The sequence below is a fragment of the Falco peregrinus genome, chromosome 8 (assembly GCF_023634155.1).
Source record: "Falco peregrinus isolate bFalPer1 chromosome 8, bFalPer1.pri, whole genome shotgun sequence".
NCBI lineage: Eukaryota > Metazoa > Chordata > Aves > Falconiformes > Falconidae > Falco > Falco peregrinus.
In genome coordinates, this window is record NC_073728.1 from 54216227 (window position 1) to 54235685 (window position 19459).

General features: G+C 51.3%; 1 protein-coding gene across 2 annotated transcripts in view; it reads left to right on the forward strand.

Annotated features, from left to right (window-relative positions):
• Positions 1-19459, forward strand: part of SH3PXD2B (SH3 and PX domains 2B) — a 78162-nt gene that overhangs the window by 5011 nt on the left and 53692 nt on the right. For both annotated transcript variants that reach the window (XM_055812194.1, XM_055812195.1), the window contains exon 2: positions 8135-8215. In XM_055812194.1, the coding sequence (XP_055668169.1) occupies positions 8135-8215 (81 nt within the window). The remainder of the gene's footprint in view (positions 1-8134; positions 8216-19459) is intronic.

Below are 19459 nucleotides of genomic sequence, written 5' to 3' on the forward strand. Positions count from 1 at the left end.
TACAGCTGTGTTATTTCTGCCATGGTGAATCATACCGATTGCTTGGCTTAAAAAGGGCATTAGGGGATGAGTCCCCCTGTGCCAGGCTCTCTGGGGAGGGTGACTGTGCTCTTGGTATGGTGGGAATGTCCTGTGGGGAACCGAAGGAGCTGAGTGCATTTAGGCTGAGGAAGCAGGAGGTTAAAATGAATACTGTGAAATCTATGCAGTGGCCGTTTAAACTAGGAATGAAAGAGAGAAGAAGCAAAACCAGGATGTATGAAGCAAAGCTGAACCCAGGAAGCTGGAGTCTGCTGCGGCAAGGAGTTTCTGAGTGTCAGTGGCCTTGGGAGATCTGAGGGCTCTCTCGGCATCCTTAGTGGTGTTCTGCTGCTGTATCCTGTGGTTCTGCTGTATCTCATCCCGTTTCCTGTCAGCTGGCTGATGCTCTCCTGCTCGAGGCAGGCCACAGGCAGGGCATTTGGAGACTGTAGCCAGTACAAATTTGGACCCGTTGTGCGCCTGTCCCTGCTCTGCTGCACAGCGTTACAGAGCCAGCCAGCCCTTCCTTCCCCCTCACCTCTCGAGAGAGCTAGGGCTTAAGGGCGCACTGTTAGCTTTGTGGGTGAAAACCAACACTCAGATGCAAACTCTCTTTTGTTTTTCTTCCCTAGTCATGTTACTTAAACCTGTTGAAAACTCTGAATGTCGCAGTTCAGTGGAAGGGCTAAATCCTGCCTAGCACGTGGCCACGGAGGTGGACGCAGCTCTGTGTGGAAAGCTGGCGCTCATACTCAATTCAGTGGTGAACTTCAGCACTGGGGCCACCCATCGCCTCTGCCTGCTTGGAGATCTGGTGACCTTGATCCCGCGCAGCTTTGCTTTGGAGGGTATCTCTATCTTCCGGCTGTTTCACATAGCAGTGGGAAATAGGAAACAAGTGAATCCATATGTTTGACCTTCATTGTGACAGAGTGAACAAGAGGGTGTGTCTGTTGTGTGGCTGAGCGGGGCTTGGTGGGTTGTCCTTGGGGTCCCCATGCTTGGCCCAGCCCCGTGTGTGTGCACTTTTCATCCCAGCAGCTTTGGCTGCCTGCTCAGGCGGTGCTGTGCCCTGCCGAGCTGTACAACAGGAGAGCGGGAAGAGCTGTCACTCGCTGGGGTTTTAGGAGGGTACAGTCAAAGGGATGAATCAGAGTGAGGGGAGGTGGCTGCTTCATAGTCCTGGGTGTGTGGGCAGCTTGGGTTATTTGCCGTGGTGATGAGGATATGCCTTTCCTCGTGCTGCCTGCATCCCCATTACCCAGCTCCTCCCTGCAGCTCTGACTTGTTGCTTCTGCCCTGTTCCTTTGCTAGACCAGAGGGACCACAGCAGCGTCCCTTATGTGCTGCAGTTACTGCTGGGATCGCTTCTCCATGCCTTTCCCAGTGCCATCTGAACCAGCATGACTCTTCTCCCAGCTTTCCCTATCCACAGAGCAGGAGCAAGGGAGTGACAAGGTGTCTGGGGATGGAGCTGGGGGCCGGCTGTCCCTCTCCCCCTCCAAGCTTTGTTGTCCCGCGGCACAAGAGCCCCTGCACTCCCCTCCCCAGCCCCGCACGCCTGCGGTGGCGAAGGCTGATGGAGAGGGGCCAAGCACAGCAGCTTGCCGCCAAGAACTTTCTTTGTTTCCAGCCACCTCCCTCCTTTTTTTTTTTTTCTTTTTTTTTTTTTTTCTTTTCCTCTTACAATTTCCCACTCCCTTTTCTATATTAAACCCGCTCTGGTTTGGCTCGATCTGTCAGCTGCTTCAAGTCCTTTGCCCCTTTGAATTTCTTGGTGTTCCTTTCTCGTGGCAGTGGCGGAGGCCAGGGTGCGAGGCGGTCGTGTCGCTTCCCTGTGTTTTGGGGTGTGTGTGGGAGTGCGGGTGGAATAGAGAGACTGATGCTTTCCCCCTTTGCTGATGAAAGATGCTTTAAATATGCGGAGTTTTCCACAGAGAGGTTTATTGTACATGGTCTCCCTGGACCCAAGACCACACAGGCTCAAACCCATTGGAAACAGCTCTGCAGACAGCCCTGCCGCTGCTGGAGGCTGTTATGTCTGGCTTTGCTGTAGGAGCTCTGCTGAGTGGCAGGGGACTTACACTGATGCTCGGCGGCGGCGGGTGGGCAGGGATGCGTGTCCCTGCAGCCCCGTGGAGGTGTCTTTCCAAGTGACGGTGGCATTGCTTTCTGCTCTGTTCATGTGTGGCCGGTGTGGGAACGGGAGGCTGTCGGCGTGCGGGAGCTCTGGGCGTGGGGATGCTTCAGGGCTGGGGAAGCTCAGGGACTGCTGCAGAGCCACCCAGGGAGGGCTGTGCCGTGCCAGGGAGGGCTGCTGCTGGGTTGTTGGCTCGCAGGGCTGTGTCTGTGTGGGTCTGCTGCTCCTGGGCTCGAGCTGCCACAGCTGGATGGTGCTGAGCTCAGGGTGGACTTGCTGCCTCATTCAGCCTCCTGCTGGGTGCCAGGCAGAGAGCTTGCAGACCAGCCAGCAGCTCCCCTCTCCCCAAAGCCTTACTTGTGGGTTTTATGTGTGCCCACCCACCAGCCAGGATGCCTTGAAACTCTTGGAAAACTTGGAAAAACTCCTGTGGGAGAAGAGGGGCTGAAACTAATGCTAGGTTTTCCTGCAACTTCAGTCTGCCTTTTTCCTACTCAAATTGGAGCACCAGGCTGCTTCCCAGGTTGTGTTTTGTGCCTGTCCATACTGTGTTTATGCAAGGAGTCCAACAGTGCTTCTTCTAGGAGGTCACAGCCTCGTGTTTCAAGAACGGAAAACTGTTTCTGTGTTTTGCTTTGGTTTGTTTTTTTGGTTGGTTTTTTTTTTTCTTTTTTTTTTTTTTTTCATGTATCTGTTCTTAATTCCATTGCCTCAAGTCAGCTGCTTGAATCATGTCCTCTCTCTGGCCACGTTGTTGTATGGGACAATGTGCTTTTGGGGAAGGTGCAAGACTGGGGGCTTGTGAAGGACTCCAGAGCCCTTGGTCCCTTTGAGCATTGCAAGTTGCTGGGAGCCATTGCTGTCTGCAGCACTGAGGCTCTTTATCAGTCCCTGGAAAAACACTTCTGGGGTCTGACAGCTCCCAGGGCTTATGCTTGTTACTTCATTTCTTCAAGAGGAAGAAAAAAAAAAAAAGAAATTAAATCTCTGGCTGCCCTTTCAGATAGAGATAATTTGCACTGGCTTCTCGTTCCCTCTGTTCTTTCAGTCTAGTCCCTGTGACTCTAACTGCTCTGGATGTGTGTCTGAGCTGGCTCCTTCAGCCTTCCTGCTCCTCTGGTGATGCCTGATGCTGGAGCCTGCTTCCTGCCTGGGGTGCCATCCTGCCCAGGAGGGATGTCCTGGATCTCCCTCCTGCATTTGCCGGCTGTGGGTTGCCAGCCTGTTTCCCCTGGGGCTGCAGAGCCCTTACTGCCATGTGAGCTGACTGGCAGCTCTCATTGACAGCTCTGTTACGGTTGGCCATGTGCCATTTGCATTTCTTTTAGCAACCTGTCAGTTTTTGATGGTTCCCTTACTGAGGTTTTCAGTCCTGCTTCCCACTGGCCCGTTCTCCCTCTGAGCTGCCTCTCCAGAGATGCTGGGGAGAGGAGAGCTGTGGCAGGCACGGGGTCATGCCGGAGGGATGCCATGGGCACTGAGCTTGTGATGCCCGGCTGGGTGGGCTGCAAGATCGCCCGGGGCCTGTTTTCTGTCTTTATATTTCCATTTAGAGCGCTTGGCTTCTAATGTGACCAAGGAGAAACTTGGGCAGTGGTGGTCCTGATGGTAAATTTCTCAACTGGTAATTTTTTAAGTAGTTGGTATGTGACTGATGACTTGTAACGTAGGGAGTTTGGGGAGCCCAGTCCCGGCGGTGCCTGTCAGAGTTCAGGCTTTTGCATCTGCCGGCTTCCATTTTCCGTGAGGGATCTGCCCGCTCCTACCCTGCAGGGGACAGGAGCACAGAGGGTGTTTGGCATTGGTGTGAAGTGCTCCTCCTCCAGCATTGGATTAGATCCACCTGCACCTCCAAAACTGTCCCTGTGGCCTCTGTGTCCCCCAGGGGGTAGAGGACAGGTCTTGTTTCTTTGCTTTGGTCTTTGCTGAGGCTCTGACAAGGTTGTCCTGCCGGGAACTTCTCCTGCTCCATAACATGGGCTTGCCACAGCATGGGACTGTGGTTTCGTGGCGTGAGGGCAGGGGAGATGGTGGTGGGGAGAGGGGTGATGGGGAGCTGAGGGTGTGTGTGTGGGCCTGTCAATCCTTAAAGCAGGATTTTGGGTGTATTTGAGTGACCCTGAAAGCTCAGTACCTCTCCTCTTGCCTTGATCTAGTAGGACCAGTGCCGTGAGCTGCATCTCAGGGATCTCAGAAGCGTGGGCTTGAATTTCAGCTTTGCTCCCCTGGCCTGAAGCTGAGGAGGGTTCAGCCCCAGTGATTTCTGCTTCTTCCACAGCTCACCTTGGCCTGTTGCCTTCAGGCATCATACCTAGCTGTGGGGTTGGACGTGGTGCCTGTGCGGCAGCGTCGGCTGGAGCAGGGTGAGAGATGAAGGCTCTTGGGGCTGGCACTGGGGCAGGGAAGGCGTCCTCCCGCGAGGGAGGGAGGGATGGATGGGAGCCACTGGTTCCCGGGTTTCACCGAGTCAGCTGGTTCCTCCCCGTGGTGCAGACCCTGCCACTGGCCCGAGGAGGACTGTAGATATTTAGATAGCTCTGCCTGTTGGTTTTGGCCAGGGGCCCAGCGCACGTGATGGGGTTGTAGAGCCCCCCTTCTGCATCTGGGGCCGCCTGCCGTTCCCTGTGGTCTGCTGGGCTCTCCCCACCCCTCGAGCAAGCAGCGGGGTGGGATCCAAGCGCAGCGGTGGCAGACCCCCTGTGCCCAGCGGTGCTGCCCATGGGTGCACGTCCCCAGCGCAGCACCAGCTGTGGCCCCGGGATGCCGCCTCACTCTTTCCATGGAAAAGGCCTGCTGGTGGTTTCTGTGTTACTTGTTTGAAGGACTGTAGAAATTGGAGCTGGAGAAGACCCATGAAGTAACTGTTTCCACATGTCGTCACCCACACAGCCGGGCTGGGAAGAAGCCTGTCCTCAGAGCAGCCTCTGCAGGACCAAGGGATGTGGGACCAGCTGATGGCGTGGCTCCTTACTGGGGCAAAACTGGGTTTGTTTGGGCTGCTGCTCTGTGGTGTCTGCTCCTGGCAGGACATGGTGCGGTGCCAGACTGGAAGGGGAAACTTCAGATCAAGTGCAGTGTTTTCAAAACTGTCTTGGTCATTGAAAGTGTCTTCCAAAAGCACCTGAGAAAGGAGTGGGTGGGTGCCTGTGGCAGCTTGGTGGCGCATCGTCTCCAGTCCCTGTGACACCACCACTGGGTGGCTGACTGCACTGTTTGTACCTTTCAAAATCCACACTTTTGTTGTTAGTTGAGGAGAGCACCTGAGTTGTGTTTTCTGATGTCTTTTTTGATCCCCAGGATGGCGGGGGCTGGATTAGGTATTGGCAGAGATCAAGATCAGTGATGGTTTTGGCCAAGAGAATACTGTGGTGGGATGGGGCCATCGGAGCGAAGGACAAGGGATGTTCACAAGGAGAGAGGAAGCCAGCTTTGCTGAGACAGTGTTTTTATAGGTACTGAGGAGCTTCCGTTCCTATGGGCTTCCCCATCTTTTCTGCTTTCCACAAGTAGGTGAGGAGACACCCCCAGAGACTTTTCTGCTGTCCAAACAGGATGAGCAAGAAACTGTTACCCAGACTCCTGGGAGATCCACATTTCAGCAAAATTAGGAGTGAGCTCATTGATTGGGGGAAATGCTCCTTCCCCCAGTTGCAAAGGGTATAATAACACATGTTGTGCCCTCAAACCCCATGGCTTTATTGCCCTTAAGAGCTTTGAATTCATTTTGGCTTGAACAAATCCACATCCTGATTAAAATCCCAGTTTAATAAGCTGTTGACTCCAAATAAAGGCAGGATAGGAATGAACAATGTAGAAAAGTTGGCTCTTCCTCCTGCCCCAGTGGAAGGCTTTCTCCAGGCAGGCAGCCAGCAGTGATATAACCCTGTAAAGTGCTATAGACTGGTAAGAAAGCTGGGATATCGGCTGAGCTTCCATCCAGAATGAGCTCATGCTGGCCTGCCGGCAAGTCCTGGGGTGAGGGTAAAGGCAGCTTGGATGCTTACTTAGTGTCAAGTTAACGCTTAGTTTGCTGATGACGTGATGACGACCGCATGGATGCTGTCAGACCCTTCAGAGGCCGCGTCATGCAACTTTAACAATTTTCCTTGCAAACTGTGGTCAGCCAAGTTGTCCCTGACCTGTTGAGCTCTAGAAGCATGTTCTGGAATGGGAATGGCACCTGACCCAATGCAGAGTACTTGACAAGCCACGTTTGGTGCTAAGCAAGCGCCGTGTTGGGGTCTCCCTTGCAGAAAATCATGGTCCATCCAGGTCTGCCCAGCTGCTACAGATGCTCCTGCGGGAGCCCTCCTTCTTTCTGGTGCTAATATGCAGAAAGCATATTAGCTTTCCGTTCAAAAAAAAAAAAAAAAAAAAAGAGTTTGTGAATGGAGAGGATTGTGGTTAGGTGAATAAAGGCCTGTGAGGTGATGCTGAGCAATTTGGATTTTGTCTGGAGATGGTAGTGGTGCCTGTGACACCCAGCTGGCTCACCGCGAGTCAGCAAAGCAGTCGCAGCTGTGTTTGGGCTGATCATCTGGTTGAAGAAACGTGGTCATTTCATTGCTGGGTTGAAAGTACTGAAGTGCTTTATTTTAGCAATAAGAACTTGTTGCCTCTTTTTCCGTCTTATTTTGGAAGTGATTCCACTGGGAAGAGTTTGTTGTTCCTCAGGAGTCTCCTCACTTTGGCTGGTCATGCTGCATCAGCCCTCTGGGCAGCAGAGTGAGTTTTTGATTAGATTTTTTAGTACAGCTTTTGAGTAGGTTTGATGAGCTCAGATGATTTAGTGCTGTGCTATCTATTTGAATCTCCTGGTGTTTGAGTTTTGGTATTGGGCTGGGATGTTGGTCACATTCCAGCATCGGGAAAAATGTGCATCTCTGTGGGAAACCTTGTGAAACTCTTAAGGGATTCTGTTCTAAATACCAAAACATCAGCATCCTGAGAGCCTTCACGCTTCATGATGTTAGCTGAAGTTCTAGCACGTCCATTTGCTTGAGCTTCTGAATGTTTTGTTCCTGCTTCAGTGAATAGATACTTGAATTTCTGGTGGAAATAAGCAGGACCTGAGAGTTAGAATAAAAAATGAGCCTGCCCTCATTCTGCTTAGTCAATCTGTTATCAATTAGTGAAGGCTGAGATTTGCATCACTTGAGTGTTGGGCTGGCATCTTGTCAAGGGTGATCTTTGGTTTCTGTGAAAAAGGAGTGAGGACATTAGATAAGTAATTGCCCAATTCTGTTATTTGCTTGTTGCCTTTCATGGAAGAATAAAAAAACTGGGCTGGTTTGTTGTTTGTTTTTGTTTTTTTCTTTTCTTTTTGCATTAATCACCAGTAAAAGCCTGGTCCTATGGTCTGTGAATAACCTGCAATTACTAGGATTGATTGTGTAGTATTTTAAGGAACAGGAGGGTGAATTGCACCCCAGCAAGTTCAAATAAACAAATCCTCAGAGCTACTTATGGCAAAACAGATGGAATTTCGAACCTTGTGGGTTTGAGTCCTTGCAAGCCCCAGCCCTGGGACCCAGGCTGGCGGTGGCATGCGGCGCAGCACGCTGGGGACTGCACGTTTGGGATCTGGACATCAAACTTTATGCTGCAACCATAGATGGGATGGCCAAGGCATAGGTATTAACTGGTAATGTGCCTGTCTCAAGAGACTTTAACTGTGTTTTTATATAGAAGTGCCCTTTCACATTCGATGTACGCACCAATTTAGGGATAGGGAGCTGTCTTAATTCACAACTAGCAATAAGCATTTAGTAGACAATTAAGCTGCAGCAGTGGAGCTTAATAGTTTAAGCTTACATATATTCTAGTATTGCTGAAATGACTTTTAAGTGTTCCCATGAACTTCCCTGGTTGACGGCCAGCCGTGGGGGCTGCGTGGGCTGCTTTAGCAGAGCTTGGGTTCTAGTGCAGGTTGTTGGGTCACTCCTCTCTGATTTCTTCCTCTGTTCCCTGCAGGTGTACATTATCAAAGTCACCTGGTCCAATGGGTCCACAGAAGTCATATACCGACGGTACAGCAAGTTCTTTGACCTGCAGGTAAGCATTTCACTAGTTCGTGGGGTTTGGATTTTGGAGCGTCGAAAGCTGTGGTCCTTTGAGAAATGTGGTTTCTGCCTTACACTAAGCATGCCTTTCATAATCTAACAGAAAATGTTTTGATTTGAGGAAACTTAAATGCAATTTTGGACATCCATGAGAAAGCAAGAACAAAGCAACCCCAAAAGCTGGACTCCACTCCAGTGCCTCTTGTGCATCTGTGGGGACAGCCTGGGTCTTCTGCATGTCCTGGTGTCGAAGTTCTGCTGTCACTCCTCGGCCTAACTGCATGCAGGGCTGTGTAGATGTGTTTGAATTGCTGCAGCAGAAATCTGTGCTGGGGTGTTTGTTGGGGTGTTTTGTTTGCTTTGGGGGGGGAAATTTTGTTCAAGTTCGGCCTGACCTCCATTCCTGCAGAGCTAATACCATGCCTTTCCCAGCTGCTATCACAGCAAAACAGGGCTGTGACTGGAAAGCGCTGATTTCCCTGGGTCCGTGTCCTACTGCTGGTGTTTTGGGGAGCCGGCACTGGGGGGATGCCCGCTGCCCAGGGCGGTGTACTGCCAGCCCAGAGGGCAGCTGACAGCAGCTGCTTTAGCCATTACCTCCTGGTGCAGGGGGGAGTCAGGAAGAAAATGGAGCTGGGAGAGAGGGAGGAGGCTGGAAAGGCAATTGGGACAGGCTGGGTTGCAGAAAACCGAAGCTGGTGTTCTGCGCAAGCAGGCAAAGGGTGTTTTCCACCCCCTCCTGAGTGGAGATGAGCCAAGGGGTCTGGCTGAGCTTTATGAGCCAAAACACAAACCGAGCTGCTGGAACAGGCTCTGTGCAGATGAGAAAAGAAAATGCATTAAGTGATCTATGGACCAGCAGCAGCTGCCAGAAGAGTCATTGGCATGTCCCTCCTGGCCTGTGCATGGGACTGGGAGAGGAGATGGGCGCCTTCTGCCTCCACCGACCTGCTCACGTGAAGTTTTGAGCATGGCTATATGCCTTACATGAAAGGGTGCTGTGGTTGCTCAGGAATGAGGATGCCTTTTCTGAAATCACTGTATCCAGAGACAAATACACTGCTAAAATTACAGTGCATCGGGGCCTGCCTGGGGAAGCAAGCCCATGGGAACCCAGATGGCTTTCCCAGGTTCAGCTGGTCATCTGGCTTCAGGTCAGCCTGCGAAGCCTGGGATGGTGCGAGACGGCTGCTCACCTTGCTGGTGTCCTGCCCCCTGCCTGATAAGTCCCCTTGTGCAGAGCCGTGGCCACGCTGAGTAAGCCCTGGCCGACCATTGGCAAGACCCTGGGTGTCCTTACCCTGTCCCTTGCTGCTGTCCCGCAGCATCGTGCTGGGCAAGGGTGGCACGGGCGGCTGGTGCAGGCAGGGGTTAAGCTGTGTGCAGCTGCTTGTGTAACCAAGGAAATATTAAAGTAAATAAACAGGGAACAGCTGTTGGGCAGCAGCCAGGGCTGGAAGGAAACCCAGCTCAGCGCTTCCTTCTCCGCAGCATCTCGTCTTCACTGGTGCTCCAAGGTGGTGGCCAAGCTCATGCTGCCTTTGCTGCAAGGGGGCACAGTTTTTTGGGGTTTATATGGCATAAAGCGGTGCCTCCAGCTGTGCTGTTTCCCTGGGCTGCCTTGCTCCTCATGGGGAAGGACAGGTAGGGAGATAGCAGCTGTCTGTCTTCTCTTCCTCTCCTTCCATCTTGGCTGAAGCTGTGCACGCTTCTAGATGGAAAGGGTTGTCACTGGAGGCTGTTTGGAGCCAGAGACTCAAACTGGCTCTGCAGAACACCCTGGGGCACCTTTAGAAGCAGAAGTGCTTGATGGTGCCTTGGCCTAAGTGCGCGCAGGGCTGTGCAGATGTGTTTGAATTGCTGCAGCAGAAATCGGCGCTTGATTGACCATCATGGTGCAGATGGGCAAGTTTAAAGCAAATGTCTCCCCCTTCATTTTTCCCTGAAGCTTTTTCTAAAAAAAAAAAAAAAAAAAAAAAAGTAACCACTCCTTTTTGGCTGTGTTGAAAGAATGAATGAAATTGTGGTTTTTCCCTTCCTTCCCCCTTATCACACATGCTTCCTGGTGTCCTTATTTTAAACTTGCGGTGCAGTACAGTGGAAATTGGATTGAAAGGCGAGGAGTGAAACAGATCCTCTTAGCACAGTGGAAAAAAATGCTCTAGGTAGGCTTGGTAGCAGTGACTCTTGCTGTTGCTGGAGGCCTTTATTACATGACTGTTGGATGATTCTATGCCAATTTTAGCTCTTTAGGCAGAAATTTTCCATGCTGGAAATTATTCATGCTTCTGGTTATTAAAAACAAACAAAACAAAACAAAAAAACCAAAGCAGAAAACAACCCCCCCCAAAAATAACTGATTGGCTAAAGTGGTTCGGCTGCTTCTGAAAGCATAGTAAGAGGGGAAAAATATTTTTCCTCGGTCCAGTTCTGATGACCTTTTTGATGCATTGGAGGAAGAATTGGAAACTTGAGTTGCAGGTGATCCCTGTGTCAAGAATCTGTCTTTCATGTTATCCAGTGAAAATCCATCCAGTTGTACTTATGGCCTTGAGCAATCACAGTACATGCATGTTTGGGTAGAGATATTTGTTAATTTAATATCTGTGTTCCCAGTGATTCTGGCTGTACTTTCCATGCTCCTGCCAGAAGCTGAGCAGGGTTTTGTTTTTTCCATAGCAGCTCTGGCTACCTTTGGGTGAAGGTTGGTTCACCCTCTTTTGCTGTCACTAACCCTCTTGTTAAGCCCAGGAAGGAGGACAAGGAAACCATTTGATCCAAGTAGGAGAGAGGGGAAGAAATTCTCAGGGCAGGAGCGAGGGCTGGTGGGGGCTGGCTCCCAGGCTGATGTGATGCTGCAGCTCAGAGCAGCCCAGGCACAGTTGTGTGAGTGGTTGGGGATTTTCCCCTGATATTCCCTGCGGCGCCACAGCTGAATCACTTGTCACCTTCTATTGTGGCCAAACAATTATTTTAGGAGTAAGGCCAAGTAAAACACATGCACACTTACTACTGACAGCCTCGCCGGCTAGCCTGCTCCCACTGCAGCTGGAGGGCAAAGTGTCCTTCCCTCCCTGGCCAGGCAGAAATGACACTCAACACAAACCACAACCTCAGCTGAAACAGGGGTGAAGCCTAGAGTTTGCCCAGTGCTGGTCTCTTCCTCCACCTGGATGCAGAGATGTCAGGCAGCCGCGTTCCCTGTACTGGAACGGGCAATGTGGAAAGCCACCTTGCTGGTCGCAGTACTGCTGCAGGCTGTGCTGTTATCAGCTGGCCAGTGTTCAAGGTTTTCTCTGAAAACTGTGAGCTTCCAGAGCTCTTCCCTTTGGCGTTCATTGGTACCCGAGGCTGGCTCTCTTCTGCAAAAGTCCCACTTTACAGCTCATCTCTGTAGCAGCCTTTTGAAGCCCTACCCTGCTTTTCTCTTCCAAGGGTGGCAAGACCTCCTCTTTTTGTCCAGTTCCACACCGTGGGGCCACGTGCAGTCACACAGGAGATTGTCACCTCATCTCTAAGGGCTGGTGACTGACTGTTGTTCCGCAATTCAGCTCATGTGTCCCAGCATGAGGCAGAGGCTGCTTCCTCCTGGTCTCCATCCAGCGTTTTGAGCAGATGAAGCGGTGTCCCTCATCCCTGGAGAAGCACACAGGTCATACCCTTTCCTGCTCTGAGGCCATCACAGGAAGGCTTGGTGTACTATGCCAGCTGGTGGAATTGGGAAGGGAATACCTCCACCTCCTATACACTGCTCGTTGCAGGAGGAAGCCTTTCAGCCACCTAGGCAGCGCTCAGGTGCATTTTTGCTGTGTAGATCCTCTGTGCTCAGGTTCCTACCACCTCTCCTTGCTTTATCCATAGATGTTTTTCATCACAAGGTGGTGTACATAAGAGCAACCTTTTAGGGATTAAAAACCAAACCCCTAGATGAAATTGCAATTCTGAAGTTTGAAACCCTGGGTAACTGATTTGTAGTAAATTTGTAACTACAAATACTGAACTCAGTTCTGCATGAATTTCTTGGCTAGAGGAATGATTTTCTTCTAATAAGACTGAGGCTCTTTTGTGAAACACTCAGTATGCCAGATGTGAGCTATTGGGAGCAGATGGATGCTGTTCCTAAGAAATAAAGGCAGGGAGATTGGTGCTTGCTTGGATGCCAGTTGTATTCTGGACACTAATTGGGGCTGGCAGGTACACTGGAAATGTTGGCTGGCATGGAAGTTGGTAATCAGATATATAAGTGGCTTTCTCCAGTGGACAGAGATAGAGGATCAGGGTCCTGCGGGCCTGAGAGATGCTTCCAGCCCTGCCAGCGAGGGAAGAGCCATGCAGTGACTGTAGGGCTCCATTGGATCACATTGGATGTATCACTTGGGAGGAGGTTAACAAGGCTCTTGGAAGGGTTCTCTTGAAACCATTGGCTGTAAGAAGCGACACTGTTGGTTAGAGAACAGATACTGGCTTGTATTTTGTGTTTTTTTGTGGAAACCCCCAAAAAGAAACATTTTTTCCCTGCTCTGTAATTATGAGCTCATCAGCCACGATGGGAGTTATTGCAAGTCTTCATGTGACCAAGAGCCACTGTTGTCTCGCTGTGTTCCTAAAACGTCCTTACATCCAAACCTGACCCTTTACAGCTTTCCCACTATTACCAGAGTCCTGAGCTTTCCCTGGGCAGGAGCCCCACTCGTGTCCCCTGCCTCCTCTGCCTCTCAGCTGCAGCCACTCTCTCCCCGGTCGGGAGCCTGTGCCTGGCTCTTTTCTGTCCTGTCCTGCTTTGTGTCCTGGACAGCAAGGCTTGTGACTCCACAGCCGGTTGGATCCCGTCAGTCACAAAGTGAGCTGCTTGCAAGCTGTGATGGAGCCAGGTCTCAAAATTCCCTCTTGGAGCAGGCTTTGCCATTCATGGCATGTCCTGCCTTCTCGCCACTGAAGCAATAGCTTCTCCTCTGGCAGGGAGCTGCAAGCCCTTAAAAATCGAATTGCCATTCAGGGGTGTCTTCCCTGGGGACAGGTTACCCCAGGGCTTTTCCCCTTGCAGTCAGCAACTTTCCCTTCAGCCCTTGTCCTAGCTGAAGGCTGTAGGAGGAGGTGATGCTGCATAGCTGCTCCTCTGCACAAAGGTTTAATTTTGAGCCCAGGGATGGAGACATGATGTAGGCTGGTGTGAGCGTGCTTGTTGCATGATTCAGAGACAGAAGAATTGAAAATGTTAAGCGACCTGAAAAATGGCTCTGGCTCTCTCCCCGACTCCTTTCTGCATGTGCATTGAGTGTGTTTCCCAGTCCTCTCGTTTGTCCATATGTTTAACAAATCCTTCAGGTTCTTAGCTGGAAACTTTCAGCTTTGACCCACCTGGAGCAGTGTCATCTTGGAGTGAGTCCTGCAGCCTTTAGGCCAACAGCTTTGTGTGTAACACACACACACTCTCTCACACACACAAAAAAGGCTGTTGAAGTGGTGCCTGCTTTTATGAGAAAATTGGCAGGAGGCAATGGTCTGTGCATGTTGTCTTGACATGGGAGACAGATTAGCCCTTCTGGAGGGGGTTCTCCCCTGTTGTGTACATGCAGCCACCCGGCAAAGATGAGGAGGGGGATAAGGTCAGTATCTTAGTAATTCAGGCTGTTTTTAAATAAAAGGCTACATCAAAACAGGCTCAGAAGGCACTAGCTGGCACGCAGGGAGGAATTGTTCTCATTAGGCTGTTTCAGGCAGTTGGACTCTTGAAAAATTAACATGAGCCTTGTGCGTTGCTTCCAGTACTGCGAGCCCTGTGCTCGACTTCTTCCACCTGCACCACTCCTCCTCCTCTTCTGCTCTTTAAGCTGGGCTCCTGGCAGAGCACGTGGTTTGCAAAGGTGGAATAAGTGTTATCTTAATTCTCCAAATGTGGAAAGCAAGAGGCGAGTGTGCTGACTAGTGTCCCCCGAGCAGCACGAGGCTCCTTCAGGTGGGAACGCAAGCCGAGGCACTGCACGGGTTCACCCCTCTTCTGGGTTCTGCCTGGTCCCGGCGGCCTCTTTGATGAAAAAAGCCCTAAGGCAGCTCGGCTGTGCTGCGGCTGCGCGAGATGGATGTCTTTTTGTGTCCAGGGATTGTAAACAGGGCTCTTTCGATAGCTATTTCGTAACAGGAATCTTATTTCAACACTTGGGGGATTTCTTTTTTTCTCCAGGGTTTATAGAGTTCAGCAAAATTCTGTGCAGTTGCGTGTGCAATGTACTTCGTGGTTTCACCCCGCCACAAAAATAAATAACCAGGATCTTGCTCGTAGGCAGTTGGATCGTGAAAGGCAGGCCCTTGCGTGAGCTTCCCCACAGCTTCCTACAGTGAGGTTCCTGCTACAAAGCACCAGCAACTATATTTTCTTCCGTGCCCAGACTGCACGGAGAGCCCTGAGCTGCTATTTTTCCAGCAGCGCATCTAAGATCTTCATCATTCTCCTCCCCTCCTCTCTCCTTCCGCAGAGAGCATGTACAGTCCAATGCACTTCAGCCTAGTTAAAAGTTGGCTCCTTAATTTTTTCTGTCTCCAAATGTCTCCCATTTATAGCTTTCCAGCATTTGGCAGCCGGGAGCCAGTGTGTTCCCGTGCATGCTAGCGCCAAGGCAGGTCAGTGGAGTTATAATTGGCTCTAGCTGGCACCCTGACTAGCTGCTGCGCTCTGTGCCTGCCAGCCGAGCGGGGCTGCAAGCTGCTGGAAGCTGTGCCTGCCCTGGGAAGCGGCAGCCCGTCCTGCCGGAGAGCCGGTGTTGGATGGAAGTTCCCAGGGCCAGTGCACACCTGGGGCGGCTGCAGCAGCACTGGGCAGCGCGCGTCTGCGGCGGAAAAAAATTTCAATTCTCACAGCGAAAGCCTTTCTCCAGCAGCTGCTGGGAACAGCACGCTGATTTTTGGGTTATTCCAAGCTGGTGGCTAGCATTTGCCCTTTCAGTTTTGTTCCAAGCGTGCAGCTCCGCAGGCTGTGTCTGCACCCTCGCCAGGTTTCTGCAATCCTCCCCCTTGCCTCCAGAGCAATTTCGCTGCTTGCTGGTCTGCGGTGGGCCCCGAGAGCTCCCACTCGCCTCCTGGCTCTCACCTCCGCCTGCTCCCATCAGATGGTCCCTTCTTGTTCCCAGGTTCATCGCCTGGCGCTGCTGTGGTGGCCCTGTGGCGAAGGAGGGCTGTTTCCAGAGCCTTGGCTCTGTTCATTCATCCCTGTTGACACCCCCTGGTCTCCTTCCCTCTGGAAACTTGGCAGAGCAACCGGAGGAGACAGCGTTTGCAGCCTTTGTTTCCCAGCCCTGGGGAAGTACGTCCCACACAAAGCATCGCTTGGTGGGTGCGATCCGGAGGGGAGCCTGTGCTGAGTGCAACCCTTGGAGGGGGAAGGCAGAAAGATGGGGGGGTTAAAATTTTCACCTCCTCAGGGACCGAGCTAAGATCTCTTGCTGATAATCTAGTGTGGTCTTATTTGGTGAGGCTGTCAGTAATGCCATGTTTAAAAGATGTCCTGCAAAATAAGGTGAGGGGTTATACCCCTCTCCCTGTCTCAGGGGTGATTTAATGCCCTTCCGATGCCTAGCTGCTTAATGAAAAAGCCCTGGAAATTCAGCTGCCGTGTTCTGGGAGGGCTGAGCAGGGTCCCCAGGAGACCAGGAGCTCCCTGGTGGTCCCCCTCTTGCCTGCTGCCCATGGGGTCAGTCCCTGGGGAGGTGCCAGGAACCCGTTGTAGCTGGGGGGTTTGATGAGGTTTGCCTGGGTATGTGCTGGCATGAGCCCAGCATCTCCATCGTGCTCTTAATCAATCTAATGCAGCTCAGTTTTCTGGTGGAAAGACCTGCAATTTATATCATGTACATGGCAGCAGCCCTGGATCTGAAATGAACCAGTTTCAAGCTGACTGATGCTGCCTGGGGAGGAGCTGAGGATGGATAGAAGTAAATCAGTGCAAAGGAGTCTGTCTGTATCTCAAAGCGCTGAATTTTTAGTAAAATGGCCAGGACCCATTTATATTGCTAAATCTGTATGATACAGTACAGACTGTAGCATGTACCACACACATATTGTGGGCATCTAAGAAGCTGAAGCATCTGTGTAGTTTTACGGTGAGTGGGAGAGCTGGGAGAGACAGAGGGAGATGGTGGTTTTGGGCTTGTCCTGCCCTTGAGAGGGAGGCGATAAAGCTGAAGGGACAAGGTGTTTTTCTGCAGTCTTGATATCTCACTTCTTTTCTGTCTTTCATTTGATTACATCGGGCTGTCACAGGTCTACCACAGTGCTGCAAATCACCGCTCCCATGCTGGCTTTTGAAAGTGCTTTCTTGCAATCTTGGAATCCCCTTGCAACGTGAGGTGTGGACCTCTGCAGTGATCTCCCTGGGGTCCTGGTGGGCCTGGGGACAAGTGAAGAACTCAGCCACCTGCTCTCCCTTCCCAGCACTCTACTCCAACTAGAGAAGTGATGCTCCTTTCCTCTTACTTTGCTTGCATGTTTTTTCCCCTTCTACATGCTTTCTGCCTTGGGGATTGTCTGCATTCTTGTTCCCATCGCTGGGACCCAGCACGGGCTTTTCCTGGGTACATGGCTGGCATCCTGCGGAAGGGACAAGGCAGGCAGGTCTGTGCCAGCGGCGGTGAGGCTGCACTAGGGCAGACGGTGCGGGGAGAGAAGGATGGGTGTGCAGGATCTGCCCTTCCTCTGTGATTCATGCCTTCCAGCCAGCCGGCAGTGGGAAGGGGGACCTCGTTAACCAGAAAATGGAGAGGGGAAAACATGATGTGGTGCCAGGGGTGGATGCTGTAGGGCTCTGGCAGCCAGCCCATCCCTTCTGCGGTGCCACGGTGACTCTGGTTTTCTGGCTAGCAGTTGCGGCTTTGCTTCTCCACTGCCGCGGGAGTGTTGCAGTGCTGCTGGATGCATGGCACACCTTCTGCTCATCTTCCCATCACCTCGTGGCTTCTGCACATCCCCGGGCTGTGGGATGCTGCTCTACACCCTGTTTTATGGTAACTTTTATATTCTGGTGTTATCTAGGATTGCAATGAGAGCAATAACCTACATGAAAAATGGTCTCCCTTATGAGCTGGCAGCATGAAGCCACCAGCATTTTCCCTGTCTTAATTCCACCTTCCTGAGCCTTTCTGCCTTATTGGTGCTATACCTTGAGGCCTTTGCAATAGGGTTGAGTCACTGAGTAGTGAATTATAAATGATGTCTTTACCTGGCAGCATGGAAGTTAGATTTTGGAGATTAGATTTGGGAGGTGTAATTAAGGTTGGGGAATTTATTGTTTTAATACTGCTTTTTATAGAATATTTAGGGTTTGGGCAAGAGAAAGCTTTCATTTGAGTGTCATTTTTCAGTGCTGATACCATGTTAAATTAGTAAAACCAGGTATTTTTTAATACAGAAGGTGCTGTTGTGCACCTTCAGGAGAATTCCTTGTGCTTCTGTTTTCCTCTGCAAGCTCAGCTTGCTGATCATTTACCATCAGCCCTGACCTGCTACTTGACCTTTTTGGAGAGGAAGAAGCTATTTTTTTTGTAGCAGACTTTGAGAAATGCCTCCCTCGGTGAGCAGTTTGGGTGCAAAGAGGTCTGGGACACCTCTGGGGCTGATCCCCCCCTCCCCAAGCTGGCAGCAAAGCAGCCCACGTCCCTGTGAGCCTGGAGTGGCTCTGTGAGGGCCAGGAATGAGGAGGAGGAGGAGGAGGGTGGAGGTGAGATGTCTCCCCGTCTTGTGCTGCAGGCAAAAGTTCAGTGGGTTCAACTACATTGTGCAGCTTCACTCTCGGGTAGGTGGGCAGCCTGCCCCAGGCACTGCAGAGCCATCCCGGGGGCTGCTGGTGGGGCTGGCCGAGGCGTTCACCCTTGCAGAGTGCAGCTGCCGTTTGGGGTTTTTTGGTGGGTTTTTTTTTTCTTAATTTTGTGTGGGTTTATCCCCTGCCCCCAGGAAAAAAATACTGCTAAAAATGGAGGAAATGCTGTTTTTTAGAAAATTAAGTTATGGGTCTTCCTCCCTGTTGGAGATTTTCTGCTTGTAGAGATGCTGCTGGCAGTGGGCATTGCCCCTCTCCTGGCTTAGGGAGCTGTGGGATGTGGAAACTACCAGCATCTCTGGTAGGGACCCAAAATCTTGGAGTTCTTACCCAGTCTCAGTCAGCAGAAAGCTGTAATCCCGTATTTTGTAACTGCGCACATGCGTGCTGAAAATGGCTGCTGAAATGGCCACTGAAGAAGGCTCTGTGTCTGGCCATGCAGAGTGCCAAGCTGGGAAGCTGTGCAGCTCTTCCAAATGGTGAGTTTTCCTTGTCCTAAGCTGGGAGGAAAGGTAGTGTTTAAATTTTAGCAAAGAAACTCAGTTCAGTATGTGTAAAATGTTCTCTTTGGTTTTTGCTATTAATCTTTTTTTAAAAGAGCTTTCCCCTTGATGAGTCACTTAAAACATTAATAAAAATCCTTTTAATTTTAATGGTTAGGTTTTACCCTTCAAATTGAAACGTTAATGGAAATGGATACTCTTCTGCTGATCTTTCTTCTTGGCAAATCAGCATTTTCCAGTCCCCTTCCTCTCCCGCTCCCACCCGTCCGCCCACCTCCAGGAAATAAAAAAGCCGGGTTGGAAAGTTCCCAGGGAGCTCTGAGGTTTACGTGGCGGGGACGGCTATTTCCACCTGCCCACAGGTGGCTGCTTTCAGCCCCAAACCCCTGGTTGTTTTTTATCAGTCGGTGCGTTTGGCCAAGAGGCTTTTCAGGTTTTCTCTCGTGTCTCCGTGGTGAGATTGCACTGGGAGAAGAGCTCTGAGATTAGGGTGCAGCCAAGGTCCGTGCTCCTTCTGTTTGGTTATGCTGGAAAACCTTAGCATTGCTTGATTTATTCTGGTATTCTGGTTGGATCCTAAAAAGGCAGGTGCAGTTCAAGGGATGTGGTTTGGACGGAATTTTATGTGAAATCTGCGTTCTCGTGTTTAAATGTACAGAAAGCAGCAGGGTTGCTGCACTTTGCCTGCTGCTGGGGCTCCTCCGTGGTGCCTCTTGTGTTTGCTGGCTCCGGGCCCTGGCGAAGGGTGGCTATCCCGGGTTAGGATAGCATTCCCGCTGCAGTTGCATTGCATCTCGCTTTCTGCAGTCCCAAAGGCTCCCCGCGGCGCTCCCCATAACTCAGCTTGAAGCTGGGCGCTCGCTCAGCCCTGCCCTGCTAAGTGCATCAATCCCTCCGTGAGCTGCGAGGGCTGGCCTCCTCCATCAGA